Genomic DNA, 23,322 nt, shown 5'->3' with positions numbered 1-23,322 from the left:
CAATCACTGATGTCTATTGAGGTGAAAACAATTACTGCTGTGGAATGTAAACAACATGTTCTAGCGGTGTAATGGGATCTTTTCCCTTGAATGAAATTAGTGCAGTGGTTTGTCAACAACAACTATCAGCAGTATTGTTATTTACGATATCGTTTGTGCGTTTGTACTGGTTTTAGTTTTAGGGTTAGGGTCAGGGTTATGAATATTTTTGCCAAATTTGGTTGTGTCGGTGTATTGAACAGATTTTCACCAAATGTGGCAAAAATACTCATAACCCAAACGCACGAACGATGTACTAAATAAGAGTACCGCTGAAAGTTGTTGTTGACAAACAACGGCACTAATTTTATTCAAGGGAAAAGATCCCATTACACTGCTAAAACATGTTGTTTACATTCCACAGCAGTAATTGTTTTCACCTCAATAGACATCAGTGATTGGTTGAAATTACCGAAATACGACAATTTTTTTACATGAAATAACTTCGAATACAAAATTTTTTATCTGTTCTATAAGACAAAATATACAAGTATACGAAGTTTTAAAATATTTCGGTAGAAAACAATAAATAAAACATAAATAAAAAGTGGCGCCCGCCAAATCAGAAAGATCCACTGATTTCACTAACTGAACCAATATTAATCAAAACTTTGGTTGAGATCCAATTCTAAACACATGCTAGCAAGATAACTTTTATGCAATATTTTAAAATTAAAAAATTTATTTTTATATAAAATTGATTAAACACTGCCACGAGCTGCATCTGGCTTGCAATGTTTGACACTCCTGGTTTAGTAGATCATTGAATTTCAATACTCATTTCACTCTAGTACATATTTTATCTCTTTTAGCCTTTCATCACTCTTGTTTCTCCACTCTTTGCCAACATTCATCATGAAACTTTCTATCACCTTTCAGACGATGATAACCCATCCAGCTCATGCCAGTACGAAAAAGCAGATATATAGACTTGCATATTTTCACCAGTTTTCAGACAGAGAAAACAACTTCACATCAAAATCATTGATGTTAATTGTAATACCTTTAATGTTTATAATGAAATATAGGCATGGTCTCGGATGATAAACTATAACAAAGGGGAGTTAATTTGTAATCACTAAGAAATAAAAATAATGTAAAATATAACCAAAGAAGCATCTACACCAAGATTGGGAACCTTAACAACACTAGGGGAAAATAGCAAGAGCAGTTGGGATAACGTAAGGGCTGAGAAAAATAATATCCTTTCAATTTTGTAGGTAAGCGATTGGATAATGGATAATGTAGTACTCAACATAAACTATATCTAAACAAGAGATCTGCTGGATCAAAGCTGACCTTTGGCTATGCAGCAACAATGTCATGTAAGAAAATAAAGAAACAAAATTTACATCTGAGAATTTCAAAGAAAAAAGGGAAAGAAATTCACCTTATTGATGTCAAAACTAAATGGTTATTTTCTTTATCTTAGTTTTTATTAATTCATATGTTAGTTATTACAATAGTTATAATAAGATTCATTATTCTAAACTCAGATTCTTAAAAATATGATTCAATAAAATCATAACTATATGTTTTTAAAGTTTAAATAAAATTAAAGATCTGTTTGCAGTAGAATTAAAACATTTCATTTTTTTTTTTTTCAAGTTAATCCAATGGAAGAGAGCCAGTGGTTGTAATTATTGTATGCTCTCCCAAACAGGTTGAATTGATGTGGTTAATATTCAATTCCAACAATTGTAGGACAATGTAGAAAAAACTCACTGGGACCTGATGAAGCAGTGAGGGTAACAAGTATTAAACACTGCCACAAGCTATACCTGGCTTGCAATGGTTGACACTCCTGATTTAGTAGATCATTGAATTTCAATACTCATTTCACCCTGGTTCAGAAGAGGAAGAAGCCAGCTTGAAAGAAGAAACAGTGCATTTCTGGTTCAGAGGTGAAAGTTAGTTGGTGTGTTAATATTTTCCAATTAGCTAACCTTTCCTTCTTTTAGAAGTTATTGTTGCTGTTAATCTCATGGAGCAAACATATAATTAAAATAATTCCAACTATCTTTTTTGTATACCTAGAGCTACATTATCCAATATATCTTTTCTTTTTCATGGCAGTAGAGTGTTATATGAGGAAGATCTGGTTTCTATTTTTAGCAAGTCAAGCATTGATGTAGAGGCTCCCACATTGGCTCTTTTGTATGTTGTGTAGGTTGATAGTGCATGTACCAGCACTGGTAAGATATGAGAATTGTACTCCAATGTGGGTCTTATTTGAATTTTATAGAGAATCAGCAACTTATTTCAGCTGAGGAAAACTAGTTTTTTTGGACGCAGTTTTCGCAATGTTAAATATGATAGATTGCTATCACAGATCAGTTGTGAAATCTAGCGAGAAGCAATTTTTGAAAACTCTGGTTATGTGTATGCCCCTCTTCATTTCGACATCATGTGGTAGTTGTAAACTGAGCATCATTATTATATAATTAGTGTCATTCATCCTGCTCCAGTGACTCAGTTTTGCAATAATTCTTATAAATGGATCCCATTCCTAATTCCAACCACTTTGCAAAGTATATTGGGTACGTTTTTTTGCAACATCAGCATTGAGGTTGCTGTGTAAGACTGAAGAGCCCTCTTGAATGACAGGCAGGATAAGAGTTATGGTGGACACTTTAAGCAAAGTGTTAAAAGATTAGTTGTACACCATAGTGATGGTTTCTTTCTGTTGGCTTCATGTACTCATAAATGTTCTATGTATTTTTGTGCATTGCATCACTTTGTCTGTCTCCTGCACATTTTGTGAACAGAATGTGCACAAGACAGTAAACAATCTGTGAACATTCTGAAAATATTGTAATTAAAGCCTTGTATTTTTGTCTTCTATGTAAAAGATATTATATGGTTTATGGGTGCCATCATCATCATTTAGTATTCATTTTCATGCTGGCATGGCTTAGATGGTTTGACTAGGACTGGTAAGTCAGATAGCTTCACTAGGCTGTTTTCCTAACACCAACCCACAGAGTGTACTGGGTGCTTTTTACTAACCACAACTATGAACTCACTAGCTTGATATGTCTTCTCAAGCATAGCAACTCACCAAAAGTCTCGCTAACTTGTCGTCACCTCTGTGAGACTCAACATCGAAAGATTATATTTCACCATCTCATCCTCCTGGTCTACCTCTTCCACAGATTCCCTCTACAGTTAAAGATCAATACTTCTTTATGCAGCTGTCTTGTCCACATACATCACATGACCATACCAGCTTAGTCTTCTCTCTTGCACACTACATCTGATGCCTCTTGAGCCCAATTTTTGTCTTAAGACACACTCTGTCATATGTGCACATTGACATTGCATATCCAGCAGAGCATATTAGCTTCATTTCTTTCAAGCCTTTGCATGTCACTGGTGTTGGTGCATTTATGTCCCCATTCTCTGTTTTGGTGGGAATTTTTCCAACTTTTTTTCACCACAGCCTTGGAAATGATGGGGGGGGATGAGTAACAGTTGAGTGTAGTCAACTGAATTTATGCTATAACTTGTGGAAGGGGTTTGCAAGGGCTACAAAGGATGAGTTTTTCTAATACTTTCTTTTAGTGTGTGGAAATGAATGATGGTATTGTAATGCAACTGAGTTTTGTTGGGCTTTAAAACTGTGATGATTTAATCCACTTTCCAGATTCTGGAAATTTGGCAATGTTGGTATAAATAGTTGTTGATCATACATCTTCCAGATAAACTCTGAGCTAGAAGACCTATGATCAGAGATATTCCATGTGTGACCACATCAGTTTTCTAGGGGTGTCTAAGAGTACATTCTCCAAAAGGGTGGTGGAGTTAATCCACTACCCAGTTGAATAGCACCACCTATCCTTTTGATCCAGTCTGAGTCCATTTTTTGCAAGATTTCAGACCAGATTTCTGGAAGATAATTTCCTTTCCACTAGTCTTAGAAGCAGTGGAAAAGATCATGGGCATTATCCTGCTTCCTCTGACTAACCAATAAAAAAAAATGCATCCCCCACCTCATTTTTAAGGCATTAGAATGAGATTTAAAGCAGGAATAGGTGTTATTTCTAGCAACCAAGCAACTATGTAGAAGCTTGTACATGGTATGAAAAGTGGCAGACATTAGTTAAGTGCAAAGATTCTTTCAGGTCCTGAATGCATTAGGTGTACGTTTGTGATTTTATCAAACCCTTTCTTTTCTACTCATTAATTGTGTGAGCACAGTACCGAGACAAGCAAATTGAAGAGAGTTTGGGAGGATTATTACTGAAGTGTGTGTGTATGTGTGTGCACAAACACACACTGAGTGTGAATAAGTGGAAAGCAAAATAAGTAGTAAATTCAGTGGCTTTATCAACAGGAATGTTACTTAAAAAAACCCTCTTGGCTAAGGAAAGGTGTATAGGAAGATTCTGCAAAGTTAATTTCAGTTGGCAATGAGCCAGAAGGCCTAAACAAAATTTAGGGATACAAAAGAGCTTGCAACTACGGTGCAGAAATGCATACTTCTCTTTCTTGATGGCTATCTTCAAAACATAGCAGTGATGAGTAAATGCTTTCAGTTAATAGTGGTGACTTTACACCAGGAGGTTGTGTATATATTACCATTTGCTTGTACAACCAGACTGAACCACTTGGAGGAATTGATTTCTAAGGATTGTGGAGGGTGTTTTCAGTTAGCTGTTGCACAGTTGTCTCCACTGATTCAAAAGTGAAGCACAATTGCTTCCAAAAGTAATTGGCATAGAACTTGTAGAACTCCAATTAGCTAACTATGTGATTATGGAAAACTGGTTGACAACACCTTGATTCTGTACTGTTTTCCATCAGTCTAGATGACAAGCTTGACATGAGAGCAGGAATTAGACCAGCGGTTTTCAATCATTTTTTTACCTATGGACACCTTTCACTTAGGTGGACCTACCACCACCATTGCTACGCCATAGATATTTCTTTCAAAATCCCTATTTTGATTTTCACACATTAACTTGTGTAGGCTGAACTGTGTAAAAGAGAGAAAGAAACTAACTGAGCTGTTTCTTGCAATAAAAACATCTAAAGTAATTTTTTTTAATTGAACCTTAATATACTACTGTGGCTCCTCAATTTACTACATTGTTTGAGTGGAAACCCCCAAAATCTTATATGAACCCCCAGGGGTCATACGAACACTGGTTAAGAACCACTGGATCAAGACTAAAATGTCTGATGCACATGTGCTCAGTAAAGCACAAAATATGATCAAACTAAATTAATGAAAGAGTAGCAAAAGGTTTACCATGGGAAACATATTGATTCATAATACTGTACACAATAAACCCAGCTGCTCCTCCTCCTCCTCCACCTCTACACCAGTTCTGCAACTTTCATAGCTCATTCTTTTTAAGATAAAAATACAAACAAGTAATTTAATAACTTATTTTAAAAATATACTGACTTCCACTAACTTAAAATTTGCCAGACTAACTTCACACTTTGTTCCTAAGAAAACCATTGTGAGAGCGCTTGGTAATCAAATAAACCTTAATAAAAGGTCATCACTGCAACGCCCGCCAGTAAAAAGATGCATTTGTGCCTCATAGTTGCAAGCTCTTCTGTCCAAAATTGTGGCCAGGCCTTGTTACCTTACAAACAATTTCTAATAACTTTACAGAATACCCCTATTCACCTCTCCTTTAGCCAAGATGGTTCTTTAAGTAACTCTTGCTGATAAAGCCACTAAATTTACTGTTGCTTTTACTTCCAACTCATTCACACTACAAGGCCTCCCAAACTCTCCTCTATTTTGCCTATCTGTTCATATTATCAAAAATGTCCAATTCCTACAACCAATAGGTTGTACGAAATAGCAGAGCTATACAATAGAGGGATATGCTTCTCACTCCAAATCGCAAAAATGTTACCCAATACATTTCAACTAACCTGATCGACAGAAGCAACTCCACTGAATAGATTACTAGCAACATATCGATGGTCAGTTCAAATCCACAGCAGGTGTTTCATTTCATTTTGGGATATATCATTATATTTTACATTGCCTTCGTTACCCAAAGTTGTTTGATTCTCCATTCCAAAAGAGATTTATTCATCTGCTTCACGACATGAAACTAGTACTACGCACCACCTCTTCAAAGCCCTACTCCCCGGTACTTTTGAACAACTTGTATGTTTATAATGACACGATTTCGAATTGAATACACTAGCATGTAAATCAATGGAGTTGTGCTTTTTTTTTACCGTCATTCTCTGTGACTATGGATGGGTGGGACTGAAAATTTGGATATCTTCATAAATTCTTGGGTAACGTCGTATTTATTTCTAGTTATTTAACTCTAAAACGAAGGCGCAGTGAATTTGGTGAGATGATTTCAATGCAGAATACAAGAACAAAAATGCCATTAAGATGGAAGCGGAAGTAAGGAAAGACAACTCTCATTACAGTAGATATTTTCTAAAAGTATTCTGGAAATGCGAATACAAAATAATACAGAAAATGGAAGAGTACAAATACTTACATTAGTCAATACGCACTACTGAAATCATTCTTATTTTGAAGTAATAAATCATAATTTTGCACAAGTTTACAGAATAACTGTACAAAATATTGACTGCAATGAGAGTTGTCTTCCATAACATCCGCTTTCACTCTCAAAACATTTTGTACGAGTATTCGGAGTAGGTTATGGGATAAAAAATAAATATATTTTATTACTACCAAGTAATATATTTATTATTTAAAATAAATAAATAACTCGGACTCAAGAAACTGAGAATATATTGTGTTTTGTGGGTTTTTTTTTCTTTGCCAACTCTTTAATAACAAACAACACTGAAAATCAAACAGGTTTATCAGCTGAAGAAGGTTAAATCGGTCCAAACAGATCTCATTTACCCTTCAGTTGCCAAATATTAAATAGTAATAACATATTACAAGGAGTTTAATGGTAAGAATCAATTACTATCTCCTAACAGATGAAAGTAGACGGTAATGAATTACGTTTGGCTAGACAAACAGTTCTAGATAATCTAATCATTTACTCAATAATATAAATAAATAAAATACTGTAAAGTTACAAATTTCTCTAATATTGGAAGATCGAAGTATTGGTTATAGACTGTCTCCATTTCAAGGATGGGCAATTCGTATTTCCACATGATCTATTACTATATTTTCCCTCAAAATAAAATCTGATCTATATTATACATTTCGATGTTGGAAGTAAATATTTATCTCGTTCCATCTATTTAGAGAGAGATTAAATGTGAGCACTGAGACTAACGATATCGATAAAACGGTGTTGATGAAGATAAACAATACAGGAAGGCTGACGTAATTTTGTAGACGGAAAAGAAGTCAAAATAGTTTCAGTATAATTATTACAAACTTGCTTAGAATTTTAAAACAAAATCTTGTTTAAGATATAACTTACCAAATGCCGATAACGTTAAAAAACAAACTATGGATTGCTGATTATGATAATCCATGATGAACAAATGTCATCTAGAAGTTAAATTTGGTTCGAAGGTGAATCACGAATCCTTGCCCCGTGCCTTTCACATTTTCAGGTCTAACAACGAGGCGGTGTACTCAAGGGACGTAATTCAAAAAACGTTATGCGAAAACTATGGTAACAAATTCGGAACATTATAAAAAAAATTTTAACTTCTTAAAATCGTACAAATTAGGTTGATTTATTAGAAAAAAAATAATAATTTAAAATATTATCTATTTGTTTAAATATAACTTTTATATAATTTGTAAACTTCTTACTTGATGAATTAGATTGTAATAATTATGTTCCGTTTAGGTTTCCATACATGTTGTTAGTTGACGATTAATGTTTTTCAAATATTTCTACATGTCGAGGCGCGTCCTTTGAGTTTGTTACCAACGGCTTTCCTAAAGCTTTGCCGATACCTTGCTGTCAGCTTTTGTGCTTATTTCAGGATAATGTTTTAACAAATTTTTATTACTTAGCGATGTGGAATTCGTCGAGTCAACTTAATAATGGCAGATCCATACAGTTTTGGAGACAAAATCGAAGATTACAATGTATTGAATCTGCTCGGCAAAGGAGGTTTTGCATGTGTTTACCGTGCCAAATGTATGAGAACCGGACAAGATGTAGCTATAAAAATGATCGACAAGAAACTGATGAAAGCTGCCGATATGGTGACAAGGGTTCGAAAAGAAGTGGAGATCCATTCTCGTATGAAACATCCAGCAGTGTTAGAACTCTATACATACTTCGAGGACAAAAATTATGTCTACCTCGTATTGGAGTTGTGTCATCGAGGAGAGTTGCATCGCTATCTAAAAGCATACAACAAAGTTCTTTCTGAGGAAGAAGCTGTCGTATTTATGGATCAAATTATTAGTGGAATGATTTATTTACATTCTCACAATATTTTGCATCGAGATCTAACTCTGGCTAATCTCTTACTTACTCGCGAAATGGATGTGAAGATCGCAGATTTTGGCCTGGCCACTCAACTCCAAATGCCTGATGAAAAACACTTTACTATGTGTGGAACACCGAATTACATATCTCCGGAGGTTGCTATGCGTACATCACATGGATTAGAAGCAGATGTCTGGTCGCTTGGATGTATGTTATACACCTTCCTTGTTGGAAACCCTCCATTTGATACAGAAGCGGTTAAAAGCACCTTAAACCGGGTTATTATGGTAGAATACAACTTGCCCAATCACCTTTCTCCGGAGGCCAAAGATCTGATCCAGTTACTATTACGGAAAGATCCGAAAGAAAGAATAGCACTCTCTGAAATTCCCGATCATCCATTTATGAAGAAGAGATATCCTTTGAGCTATAGACATCGGTGCCACCAGAATTGTCATGAAGCTTCGATAGATAGTGGTAAAGGTACGATGAATACAGAGACGAACAGCTGGAGCCGTAACATTAGTCATTCAACGAATGGTTCCAGAAGCCGACCCTTTCTAGGATTACCTATCCAGGAAATACAAAGTTACATCTCAGAAAAAGACGATTATAGTTCGGAATTCTTTCCAGAAAATACCAATGTGTTTCCACATAAATTTGAACAAGGCAAATATTTGGATATTCATCCGGCTGCTCTTTCTGCTTCGTCTACCCAACATGACAACCGAACAAATCCAAAAGTCGGCAACCAGACTGCCTTCCACCATGGAAGTTGTACTAAACCACCTCTTCTGTTAGAATCTCATCAACATAAGGTATTGTTGAACAAAAATTATATTCCAAATTCATATAATCACCAAATAAGTAGAAATGATTGTAATTATAATAATTCTAATAACGTTCTTTGGGATCGAATCACAACTGGTGATAAACCTTTTCACGAAATGGAGGATTGTAATGTAGACCCTTCTAAAATTCCAGTAAATTCCAAGAGTACTTGTAGCCTTTCATGCAGTGGATCTTTATGTAGTAACAATGCTAACTTGTTATCAAGTGATCCGAGTTCAAGTAGTCAACCAAACTTATCTGATCAGAGCAGTAGCAACTCCTTACACATGCATCCCGGTGTAGGCATTACCTCGGATACCTCGTCGGAGGGTAGCAGTCCAGATGTAGCTCTAAGGAAGGAAGGGCGTGTAGGGACTCTATCAAAAATGGCATTTGGTAAAAACACTAAATTAAAAGAAGAGCCTACTCTTTCTCTGAAGAAAAGAGAGTGTGTTGGAGAAGATTGTGATAGTGGTTTGAAGACTACAAATTCTTCAAACCAGATTAAGTATTCAACATCAGTAAGCAATAATCCAACTACTAAAATTACAACTTCATCAAAAAATCGATCAAACCATAATGCTGAATTGCCTCCAAGTACCATTTCAGCCCTTTCTTCAATACGACTACGACCTATTAGACAACGTACTAAGACAGCTTTTGTGAGCATCCTTGATGGTGGAGATGTATGTTTGGAATTTGTAAAGAATCGAAGCAAAGAGGAATACATAGCAGAGATATTCTTGATTTCTCAGGATGGTAACAATGTGACCATATACCAAGCTAACAATGGACAAAAATTTGATCCCAATCAAGTCCCTCCTCCTCATTCAGCAAATGTCATTAAAAAAACATTTCATTTGCAATCCCTTCCTGAGAAATACCTGAAAAAATACCAGTATGCATCAAAATTTGTTAATCTTGTAAGATCAAAGACTCCAAAAGTGACACTGTACACCACAAAGGCAAAATGTATGTTGATGGAGAATTATCCTGAACCTGATTTTGAAGTGGATTTTTATGATGGTGCTAAATTTACTATTTCATCTTCAGGAATCAGAATCATCGAAAACAATGGTACTTCTCTTCTTTTGGAATCTGGTGAAACAGGTCAGTGCTTTAGTAGTGAAACACAAAAACTGTTAGCTTATGTAAAAGATTGTCGTCAACGTTGTATTGAATTAGAACAAGTGATAAGTACAGTTGAGCTAAGTTGTAAGACAGTAGATAATCTTTTCCCAATAATAATTGGACGTAAACCCAATGTACTTGTTGCTAATGCTAAAACAGATGACCATGATATAGTCAAGAGTGCCAAAGACAGTACCAGTCCCACTATTATCCCTAGTGAATATCCTACAGATGTAGAGGGTTCCTTAGATGGAACTTACTCAAACAGCCCGTTGATAACTACACAAAACTCAACTTGTAACAGTTCTCTTCATAGAAAATCCTCATTCAACAAGCCAGCTAGCCCTTCTGTTACCACTGATCTCACATCCAGTGCATCTTCCAATCACAGTAGCTGCAACAACTCCTCTCACAACAACACACACAACAATAGAATAGTGCGACAGATTTTCGTTCCAAATGTTGGTTGGTCATTCCAGTATATAAATGGGGAGATTTGGATCAAGTTTAATGATGGCACCCAACTCGGTGTGAAGCCTTCAGGACAAACATTTAAATATGTAGATGTTGATTGTAAAATGGCCAAGTACCAGAAAACAGATGTATTACCAGGTTTTGTTAAAAAGAAATTAGAAACAGTTCCATTTGTGGTTAAAAGTTTGTTGTCAGATAACAGAATGCCTGAGATTCCATAACACATTATTCTTCATCTTTCATCTTTTACATTTGGTATATTTGTTTATATATATATATATAGGTATGTATATATATATATATATATTTAAAGGTGTGTGTATGTTATCTGACTTGCCACAACAAATTCTATTAATATTTCAAATTTCATGTGGTTTCTTACTCTTCCTTATAGTTTTTCTTAATGGTTTGTTTGCTTGACATCTGCTAGTTTGCTGAATTTTGATCTTTTCTCACAAATTTTAATCATGAAATTTTAATTCAACTTTTCTCACCCTCTCTCACACTACACATTTTTCAAACCTTTTTGTATATTTATTTATTAACATTCCTCTATCTCCACTATATCCATCTACCTTCTCTAACACTTATCATTTTCTCCTCTACTTTTAACTATTGCAAAAGAATAGCTTTTTTTAAAAAAAACAGAAAGATTGTTTTGTCCCTGTTTGCTGCTCTTCCAAACTAAAAAAATTCATTTTTGTAGTCTTCCCTTTTTCAATGTTAAACCATTTTATATGTTGATTTTAATGTCTCGAGTATTTATTCATACATTTTTATCTTAATTTAATTACCATTTCCAAATCATACCTATTAACTCTGCATAAAGAATGGTATGGTAAGAGTAAACTTCACTTTGTGTGCATGCATTAGGGATAAATAAAGGGCACTAATAAATTAATAGAAACATTATTTCTAAATCTCTCAAAGAGAGAATACTAATAATTTACCTTTAATTATACAATAGACACATCAGGACATCTTAATTAGAAGACATTGTTTAAAAGTATAAGAAAACAAAAGCAATGAGAAATCCCTTTTTTCTTGCATTTTTTTCTATTTGCTCCTCATTTAATTGCTGATGTTTTTTTTTTTTTTTCATGCTTTATACACCCTTTTTGTCTGCATAATTATTCCCATTTATAGTTTATCACTTAACGACTATTTTGAGATTGATTTTTCTTAATGAGAAATGCTCTTCATCGATTTCTATTCCTGGCCAAATTATCACTGATTTTCAGCCCTTCTTCCCCCTTACCACCACCACCACTGTTATCTGCACCTCCAAAGCAAACTTGTTCACAACTAGAGTTTTCAACCACTCATTGCCGAACATTCACATACAATGCTGTACATACTAAGAATCGATTAACCAAACAACTTCATCAACACTATGTGGACTCCATCATTATTTTATTTATTTTTTACACCCCTCCACATTGATGCACTCAACACACCTGCATACACTAACATCTTTGTTTTATTATTATTATCATCATCATCACCATCATAATCGTCAATTATTGGCTTCATTTTGCATACTTCTTTCTCTTCTTCCTTTTCTATTTCCACTTTGTTCATTCTGTTTTGTACATAGTATTACATATTCTTTTGTTATTGGTCTTTTGACCTTAAACCAAACAGAACTGACTGACACTTAGACACTTGTATAACGACTAGGATCAGGTATATTCTGTATAATACTGTTTTTTACTGAGACGTGTATAGCTGCATTTCTGTGTGTGTGTGTGTGCATGTGCATTCTGAATGTGTTTCAAATTTGTTTACTCTCAAATATAATTTTTGTATTAAAAGGTTTAAAAATATATAAAACTGCAACATAACAAATTTTATATTATTTTATATTCTATCTATATTGTCGGTATTAGTTACATTATAGTTGTTGTTTATATATTTTTTATTATCATCAGTGCCATTGTTATTTTTCTTCATAATCATCATGGTAATTATTAATGATAATGATTATATTAAGTCAATACTACTATCAATATTAGTAGTAATGCTACAATTACTATTCTTATTGCTAATGTTATTATTAATATTTATATTGTCTTATTTTTAGTAGTATTATAAATGTTAATAATACTATTTAATCATATCTGAGTCAATAAAATACATACCAGTAATATGCTTAAGATAAGATGGCATGCTGGCAGAATCATTAGCACACCGGGCAAAATGCTTAGCAGTATTTAATCCGTCTTTACATTCTGAGTTCAAATTCCACTGAAGTTGACTTTGCCTTTCATCCTTTCTGGTTCAATGAAATAAGTACCAGCTGAACACTGGGATCAAATTAATCATCTTAGCCCCTTCCCTGAAATTTCTGACCTTGTGCTAAAATTTGAAGCCAGTCTAATATTAATCTAATGGATTATGCCCCTTACCTTCATTAATCCTACCTAATAAGGAAAATGTTAAACTAATATTAATATTTATAATGCTGTCATGATTTTCATAAGAGGGAGGATATAGTGCAGTAAGTTTAACCCAGTTTATTACAGGTATTTAACATGAATAAAATAACAATATTAAAATTGTTATTTTAATATTATCATAGATCCAGCAATCAATAAATTAAGAACCAATACTGTATTACAGATTGAACAGTATTACTATAAAGATCAATATTATTATAAAGGTGGTGAATTGGCAGAATTAGTAAAGCACTGGATGAAAAGCCTGGTAACATTTGGTTTTGTCCCTTTATGTTCTGAGTTCAAATCCTGCTTCTCTGTCATCCATCCTATATCGATAAATGGTTTTGATTTAATCAACCGTTCCTTCCCTTGTATATGTGGCCTTGTGCCTAAGTTAGAAATCATTACTATTAAGGTGATGAGCTGACTATATGGTTAGGGCATTGAACAAAATGCTTAGCAGCATTTCTTCCAGTTCTTTCCATTCTCAGTTCAAACACCTCCCAGGTCAACTTCGCCTTTCATCTTTTCAGGCCTGATAAAATAAAGCTCCAGTCAAGTACTGGGATCGGTGATATCATCTAATCCCTTCTTCTCGAAATTGCTGGCCATGTGCCAAAATTTGCCGAGCTGGCAGAATCAGTAGCATGCCAGACAAAATGCTTAGCTACATTGTTTCTGGTTTTAAATTCAAAGTTCAAATTCCACCGAGACCGACTTTGCTTTTCATCCTTTCAGAGTCAATAAATTAAGTACCAGTTGACCACTGGGGTTGATGTAATCAACTACACAACTCCCACAAAATTTCAGGCCTTGTGCCTGTTGTAGAATGGATTATTATTTTTAAGGTGGTGAGCTGACAGAATCATTAGGACGCTGAGCAAAATGCTTAGCAGCATTTCGTCCATCATTATGTTCTGTGTTCAAATTCTGCTGATTTTCGGAGTTGATTAAATAAGTACCAGTTGAGAACTGGGTTTGATGTAATCGACTATCCCCGAACTCACAAATTCTAGGCCTTATGCCTATAGTAGAGAGGATTATTATTATTATTATTATAATAAAGGGCAGTAGATTGTTGGAATTGTTAGAACACCAAACAAAATGTCTTACAGTATTTCTTCTGGCTCTTTATGCTCTGTGTTAAATTCCCACCACAAATTCATAAAATAAAGTACCATTCAAATAATGGAATCAATGTAATCAGCTAGCCTCTCCCCAAAATTTTAGGCCTTGTGCTTATATTAAAAATAAAAATAAAAATAATTGCTACTACTACTACTACATTTTGACTTCAAATTCCACCAAGGTCAACTTTGCCTTTCATCTTTTCAAGGTTGATAAAATAAGTACCAGTCAAGCACTGGGGTTGATTTAATCAACCTGCCCTTCCCCAAAATTTCAGGCCTTGTGCTTATAGTAAGAGAAATTATTATTATTATCATTATTATTATTATTATTATTATTATTATTATTATTATCATTATTATTATTATTATCATCATTATTATTATTATTATCATCATTATTATTATTGTTCTTGTTATTATTATTATTATTAATTTTTTTTCTTGTATTTTTAATGTTAAAAGTATGGTGAAAAAATGGAAATTAATTTTAACGTTTCAAACTTTTGACTGAACTCTTCACTTTGATATTATTTATATATACTAGTGTATTTGAAATATCAGCATCAAATTCTCAAAAGGAAATATTTATTTCTTAAAGAATGTTGGCACACTCAAATAAATATAATTTCATTCCTACACTCAGAAGTTTCTATTTTTTATGGGTTTTTTTCTTTCTGTTAGTCTTAAAAAGTTAACATAAATTTTTGATGTCAAGAATTTTATAAACTTTTGGGAGAACATGAAATAATCCTTTTTTTGGAATAGTGGATCTTGAAACACACATAAAAGGTAAAGACCTCACTTCAGTCATGAATGACCATGGGATTACACCTAGAAAGTTATCCAGCAGTCACCCATGCATACCAGCCTCCCCTCTCCATGACACCGATGTTATCCAAGGGAAAGGCAAAGGCAGATATAGCTTGGCATCAGTGATGTTGCAACTCATTTCTACAGCTGAGTGAACTGGAGTAACGTGAAATAAAGTGTCTTGTTGAAGAACACAACACACAGTCCAGTCCAGGAATTGAACTCGCTACCTCATGATTGTAAGTCTGATACTCTAACCACTGAGCCATGCACCTTCACACATAACGCTATAAATAAAATAGATAGAGAAATTTGAAGGATTGCTTTCGTCCAATGGTAGGATGCTTGTCATGTCTGCAAGAGATGTAGGATTGAGTCCCACTGGCAGCTTTCAAATTTTCTATCCAAAAGGGTTTTTCCATTCCATATTTACATGTTATTATTTGTAGCTTTATATGTGCTTTGAGATCCACTATTCCAAAAAAGAATTATTTCACATTCTCTCAAAAATTTATAAAATTCTTATGACATCAATGAAATACAATTCTTGCTGGTAAGAATAATGTTTCTAAAATGAAGAATTTGAAGGATTACTTTCATCCAATGGTAGGATGCCTGTCATGTCTACAGATGTAGGTTTGTGTGCTATGGGCAGTCTTCAAATTTTCTACACAAAAGAGTTTTTCAACCCAATATATACATACTGTTACTTATAGCTTTATGTGTATTACAAGATACACTATTCCAAAAATGAATTATTTACAAAGGAAGGCTGAAAAGTTCATAGGCTGACCAAGATGCCCTCATGGAATGTGACCAAATGAGGTTTATTTATCCCCCTTGCAGTCCATACACTTCTGTCAGTCACTAGGCCATGCACCATCACACACATACATGTGTGAAGATGCATGCCACCACTTGACCACTAGTGCTGACTTGTTTATATCACCATAACTTAAAGATTCAGCAAAAGAAACTAATCGAACAAGTAACAAACTTTAAAAAATAAGTACTCAGGGTTGATTTATTCCACTAACCCTATTAAATCAGTGCCCCAGCATGGCCTCAGTACAGTGATTGAAACAAGTCTGAGAAAGAGAAAAAGGTATGAACCTTCATATAGTTTACATAACTATTTTATATTATAAGGGTTGGCTAAAAAGTTCATAGGTTGATCAAAATACTCTCATGGAATGTGACCAAATGAGGCTTATTTTTCAACATAGTCCATACATTTCCAGTGGTGTTGCCATGTTTGGATCCCATTGGTGAAGAAGCTTTCATCCTGTTAGTCAAAAGAGTCATCAACAACAGATATGATGTCATCATCACTGAGATACTGCTTCACAGCCAAGTTTTTTTTCATATTAAGAAAGAGATGATAGTCAGATGTGGCCAAATCAGGAGAATAGGTTGGCTGATCAAACAGTCACATACAACAACCATTGAATCCAAGGACTTGTGTGCTGGAGCATTGTCCTGATGAAACAAGACCCCTTTTGTCAGTTTTCCTGGGCATGCTGTCTTGATAGCCTTTCATAACTGCTTCAGTGAGTTGGCATAGTACCCTCCATTGATTGTGTGACTCTTTTGAACATAGTCAATAAGCACATTGCCTTTTGCATCCAAAAAAACTGAGGCCATCACCTTCCCTGCAAATGAAACAGCTTTGGCCTTCTTTGAAGCAGATGAGGAGGGGTGTCTCCAGTGCATGGATTGTTTCTTTGCACACTGTCAAATTTCGCTCAGAGACTCTGGTGTGTGTGTATCTGTTAATGATTCCTTGCCTTGACTTCTTGTTATCGTTGTAAACAAGGGTCATTATCATGCATGTGGTGTCCTCTCCAATCATCTTTGAAAATGTGTCTGGTCATAGAGAATATAACCTTATTTGGAAACAGGGCATCCTGCTGTAAGCATGAAAAAGTGGACATTATAATGTTAATGAGGATGAGAGTGACAACAACAATGACGATGGTTAATTCTATGGAAATGTAGTCAACTAGCACCAGATGACAGATTGTTTAGAAGTGTGGAATATACTTAATTGATTCAGAACAACAAATTTGTATGGAAGTATTGTTAATTGAATTTAACTCATTTATCAAGCCTGGATGGTAAAATAATGTTGACCTTAGTGATACTGAGCTCGGACAGTGCTGGAAGAAATGTCTTGCATTATTTAATTTATTCTCTCTACAATCTCAGTTGAGATCCATTTGGGGTTGATTTTTACTTTTACTCCTTTCACAGTCAATAAATAAGAGTTGATTCAATTGACTATATAGTCTGCTCCTTGTAACTATACATACTAGAGTAAGAAACCATTATAGTTATTGAGGTGTGCTATTATGGGCATAGACATGTACAGAGATAAGTTGCATGCTTTATAGTATTTAGTAAGGCTTCACTGATATAAATTTCAGCTGGTGGTGGTGGTTGACTGTTCTTTCTCTTAGTGCTAATAACACAAGTATGAATAAATGCACTAAAATTGATTCTCATCAACAAAATCCTTCCTTTACAAAACAGCCTTGTACACTTAAAAGAAATCATCAACATCATGATGATGATGATCATTCTTGATAATTTCATAAATGACTTTCTGCTTCAAGCAGGATTGCAGTCATTGTTTAATAACAAAGAATTCAGAAGAAAAATTACAAAGAAGAGGAAAAAGGAATTATTGTTGTGCATAAAAGTATTTGTTCTCCACCACTAGTTGTTTTCAGTGGCTGAATGGAATATTGACAGATTATGCTGGCATAAAATAGGCTTTATTCCTTTGAGCTTTTATTAGAAACTGATTATTAATTATGACGTGCTTGCTCGTTATTAAGTATTAGTAAAATACTAAGATAGAATAAGCAGTGGAATAACCAGCTCAGGAACATAACTAATTCAGGAATATGACTAGCTCTGTATACTTCTATTTAGACAGCTGTGGTAAAAAGTTATCAAACTTTCTTTCTATCTACATTATCTATAATAAACTAACTTCCTATTAACAAGGGTAATCTTTTATTTAATTAACAAAGCACCAGCTTTATGAGAACCAATGCTTATTGAGATTTCATCATTGTTAAAATGTTGTTGTTGTTGTTGTTTAACTACCTATGTTAATCCCAATTGAGTTACATTCCATTCATGACCACTTTGAGTTATATTGTCTTCCTTTTTTTAATAAATTGTGGGGAGTGATTTAAAGGAAATTTGCTGCTATTTCTAGCAGGTCAAGCAACCACCTGTAAGTTCTCTCATTGTTTTGCTATATTTAGAAAATTGTAGAATGACACTACTGATAGAGTATCATATTAAGTACTTTACAATATTTATGTTCTACAACACACATTTTCAAACCATACCAAGATCATCCCTTTGTCGTTGATATAATCCAGCCTTATTTGTGCCCAGTCAAAAGATGTCATTACTTATTGATGGCCAACCACAAATAATAAAATACCAATTAAATAGTTTGCAATATTTATTTACATCCTTTTTTATTCATGTTCAAGTTTCACCAGAGTTGACTTTTATTTTCAGCCTTCTAATGTCAGTAAAATGACTGTCAGGTATTCAATTGACTTGCCATCTCCTTCAAATTTCTGACCTTTACCATCCATATTTCTGGAGCAGCATAAATATATCCTTTTATTCTTTTACTGGTGTCAGTCATTGAACTGCAGCCATGCTGGAACACCATCTTTAGTCACTTACAGTGACTCTGGTGTTTATTTCAGTGTCGTACTTATTTTATTGTTCTAAATTTTACCAACTGTCTTAGTCAACCTTTTGACTCAGCAATAGTCTTATCATAAACACATACAGAGGGGCAAGAAAGAAAAAGAGATTAATGACTTAAAGATAAGAACTAGGTGAACTCAGAAAAAGGAAGTTTGGAGAAGGAAAATATGAAAGTTTGAGTATCAAGCAGCCAGATTTTCAGTGAAGTACTAGTTGAAGTACAGGTTTTGCTAATTAGTAAAGAATGCAGGACAGAACACCAGCAAAATCTCTGTCTTTGGTGTACTAAAATGGAGCAGATAGATACTCAATACCATGTGCCCAGTGCAAACAATGGACATACTAGAGATGTAGTGGAATCACAGGTAGGCTAACAGAAAAGGTAACCTTCATATGCAGCAAGTGCACAGGGGTATTAATTATGAAGTTGTTCATAATTTCTGTTACTTAGGTGACCAAATTAGCAATGGAGGTTGGTGTTCTGTAAGCAAAGTAACCAAAATAACAAGTTGGGAAAATGTTCAAGGAACTATCACCAAAGGGCCTCTCATACAGAGTGAAAGGTAGATTATATGATGCTTGTGTACAAAGTGTGTGACTGCCTTGGTAGTGAGATAAAGGCCTTGAATGCAGATGATTTGTGTAGACTAGAAAGAAATTAAGTAAGCATACTTTGATATGTGTGTAATGTTACTGTGTATGTATGTGTGAACAATGGAATACAAATGTGCTGAAAGAAAGAAAATCTGGACATAAGAAGAATCAGATGTAGTATGCAAGAGAGGAGACAATACTGGAAGGGGCACATGATATATATGGCTTATGGCAGTTATATAATAAAAGCTAAGTTCTCAAAATAGATGGAACCTGCGGAAGAGGAGGACTTAAGAAACCATAGTGTGATTTGGTAAAGATTGATCTAAAGATACACAATAAATGCCAAGAGACCACAACAATTGTTGATTGTAGTGCTGAAGAAAACTGAGCATCTGTGCAAGAACAGAAAAAAAACAATGCTAAAACAGAAAATGAGGTGGTGGCTGAGATGCTCTTACTGCACTCATCTTCCCCCTGACTTCTTATCTCTACAACACTCTCCTGACTCTTTCTTTCAGTGACTCTCTCCCCACGGTTTCTCCTCCTCCCTCCTCAACATCCTCTTGTCTTTGTAACATGGTTACAAAATGAACTTCTTAACCACACACTAACAACTGCATCAGTATAAACATATTTATGTATCAATAGCTTTCTCATACATCTGACCGTTTTACTCATTGACTTGTTCTATTCCAACAGTTCAATGATGAACATTTAAAGCCTTAGATTTGGCTTTAACGACTTGGTTTCAATGTACTCGGTTTCTTTTGTATTGTTTTAATGTTTAATTCATGTTAGTCTAATGTTAAGTAAGCATATCAAAACAACTGCCTTCAGGAGTAAATAGAAAGTCATGTAGATAAATGATTATGTACCCATTGTGTGTTAAAAATTATACATACTAGAATTATTTTATAGTCAAATCATTGTTGCTTTTATTGTTGTTAGTTTGTAATTATTACATATGATTAACCGGTTTTCTTTTGATAAATTAATTCCTCCAAATATATGCTCTAGTTCAATAACCATTTAATGTAGTTTTATTTTCAATTATGTCTCTTTTATCTTCAAAAATTGGCATCAGAAATAAATATAATAAATAAATAAAGGGAAAAAAGCCATTGTATGAGAAATCAATTGAAACTGAATGTTTCTAAGCTAAATGATAATTGATACCTTAATGTAACATTATTTCTAAAGTTAAGCACTAGACTTCAACTGGTCATGTATATTGATCTTGTCAGAAGGCAGCTGGTAGGGCTCCTTAGTGTTAGCAGAGTACAGAATATTGTCATTGTTAGGAAGGAAAGGAGATTGAAAAATTCCATTAAGGTTGTGCAGTTTAATAAGTGTATCATTAGTAAAGCTGAAGGGAATTTGTTTTAGGGATTATATCACTTCTAGAAAATGTTACAGCAGGTGAGAGTATTTTTGTGTCAATCTTACAACAACTGCTGGTGGTAGGTCATGTAACTTTGTAGCCAGTTGATTGCATAAAACTTAATTCTTGACCTAAGCTCATGTCTCTTCTTCTAACTATGGGGTACACCTGGCTGGAAGGTGTGTGTGTAGTAGGTATTTTATAAGTAAGGAAGGTAGCATTTACACACACACTGTGTGTTTGATTTTACATCCATTTTTTTTTTTCACGGTATGATATAAGTTCAATGTTTCTCACAATTTTGAACATTTACATATTGCCTAAACAACAGGTTTTACAAGTGAATTCTGTTTTCATTAAATTATATTACATTGAAACAAGAGTGGAATCTGTAGTTAGCACAATAAACTGGGACAAACAGAATTATTTTTATGGTATAGTTGAAAAAAGAAGAGCAGTGCCATGAACTTTAGCAGGGCTTGTAAGCCTGGTTGGAAGGAAAGTAAAGAAAAAACCTCACAGGTTATTGCAATGAGAAATATCAAATCTCCTGATCCAAAATCTGGCTCAAATGCCAACAACAAAATGTACTTTGCTATGGTCAGGTAGAAGTTTTAGGGCAGGTGATGGAGAGAACGGAGACAGTCAGCACAGTTGTTCTTTGGTCATTCTGCAGTTATGGTAGAAGTTACTTGCCAAGGTGCCATGCAATGATTTCATCAAACCAGGACCATGTGAATGTGAAGCAAATTTGTCAACAACACTCCAACATTGCACCTGTACATTATAAAGTGTATAGGTGAAAGTAAGATTACAGTAAGATTTAAATTCATAGTGAGGTATTAATAACCCAGTACTTTGACCTTGTAGCTACATTCCACATAATGGTTTTGAGAATTTAGGATAAATACAACCTTTGGCATGGAGAGTAGATAAGTTCTACTTGATTGGAAAATGCCCAAATAAACACTTAATTTGTAGTGCTGCATTGATCATTCCCAGTTGACACTATTGAATTCATCCCCTGCAAGAAATATGGTGAATTTTATTCACTTAACCCTTTAGGATTAAAACCAGCCATATCCAGCCCAAATATTCTATGTTTTGCATCCAAACTGACTACAAAACCTCTCACATCTAACCTACTCAAAATAAAAAATCACATCATTGAAACCTCAAAGCTATAAGATAATGCATGATTAATTCAAAACAATTTGAATTAAAAAAGCATTACATTTGACAGAGTAATCTGCATGGTAAAGGGTTAATGATACTTCCCTTTCTTAAAAAGTGTGCTGTATCAAAACAAATAATTTTTTTTATTCATCTCATACAAGTTAGAATAATGATAAATATGCTGGGTAATTAATTCTCACTGCTTTCAACAAAAAAGAGTGAACTTTGACTCGATTTTACAGAACCCTCCACTCATCACTCATCAATCAACACAGCTCCATTAGCAAAATTTCTGCTGAAAAGATCTCCACAATTTATTACTTGCTTCACCTCCAAACTCACACAACACACACTTAATAAAACCCCTATGAGGCTCTCATTGTCCAGACTCCCAGTTTTACCTCTACATACAGTTGCCACATGCAAAATCTTCTCTGTCTCTCCAAAGTATACTCCAAAGCTGACTCTCATCTTTACCAAACTCTTCATTTGTTAGAAACACACTATCATGTATTCCCTCTCCAAATTTGACAATTTCTTTGACCTTGCCAGATACTCATCTGTCACATTCACTTCCAACATCTCAAATATAACAGTAACAATAACTATAGGTACAGGCATGGCTGTGTAGTAAGAAGCTTGCTTCCCAAACACATGGTCACAGGTTCAGTCCCACTGCAGGGCACCTTGGGCAAGTGTTTTCCATTATAGCCCTGGGCTGACCAAAGCCTTGTGAGTAGATTTGGTAGATAGTGGGCAAAATGCTGCTAAGCATTTTGTCCACTGTGCTTACGAGCCTGCCAACTTGCCACCTTACCAACAAAAGTAATATCGAACAGGATACATAAGCAAAGCCTTGCTCAGTAGTCTGCAATCAGAATCTCTTAAGTTGCCCCTACCCCTGTTTCATCTGTCTCTCATTTCTTGGATTAGAAACCTTTATGCTCTCCAATCTATTTTCTATTAACTCTGGTGTAGTTAAAGGTTCACTAAAGTCTTCCACTTTTGTCCATTAGCAAGCTGCTTTCTCTCACTTCTAACAGCATTCATTCCTATAGTGATGAATTGAAAGAGTCTGTAGAGCATTGGATAAAAAAACCCTGTGGCTATTTGTCTCATCTCTTTACACTCAGAATTCAAGCATCACCAAAGTCACCTTAGCCTTTCATGCTTTCAGTATCAATAAATAA

General features: G+C 34.5%; 2 protein-coding genes across 3 annotated transcripts in view; one reads left to right on the top strand and one right to left on the bottom strand.

Moving 5' to 3' along the window:
* LOC106880618 (3-hydroxy-3-methylglutaryl-coenzyme A reductase) overlaps positions 1–7,596 on the bottom strand; it is a 103,508-nt gene extending 95,912 nt beyond the window's left edge. For both annotated transcript variants that reach the window (XM_014930640.3, XM_089363684.1), the window contains exon 1: positions 7,446–7,596. The gene's annotated coding sequence lies outside the window, so the exon portion shown is untranslated. The remainder of the gene's footprint in view (positions 1–7,445) is intronic.
* A 262-nt stretch (positions 7,597–7,858) lies between these two features.
* LOC106880620 (serine/threonine-protein kinase PLK4) lies at positions 7,859–12,701 on the top strand. Its single transcript, XM_014930645.3, has one exon. It carries the CDS (start codon positions 8,024–8,026, stop codon positions 11,072–11,074), a length of 3,051 nt encoding a protein of 1,016 aa, XP_014786131.1. The 5' UTR covers positions 7,859–8,023; the 3' UTR covers positions 11,075–12,701.
* Positions 12,702–23,322: the final 10,621 nt, after the last annotated feature.

Source organism: Octopus bimaculoides, chromosome 15 (assembly GCF_046866305.1).
Source record: "Octopus bimaculoides isolate indiv1 chromosome 15, ASM4686630v1, whole genome shotgun sequence".
Lineage (NCBI taxonomy): Eukaryota > Metazoa > Mollusca > Cephalopoda > Octopoda > Octopodidae > Octopus > Octopus bimaculoides.
The sequence above is the reverse complement of the archived record's forward strand: the minus strand, read 5'-3'. Positions and strand labels throughout refer to the sequence as shown.

What these genes read in the sequence shown, in the direction of transcription:
- LOC106880620 (XM_014930645.3), top strand. Translation starts at nt 8,024, where the DNA reads ATGGCAGATCCATACAGTTTTGGAGACAAAATCGAAGATTACAATGTA.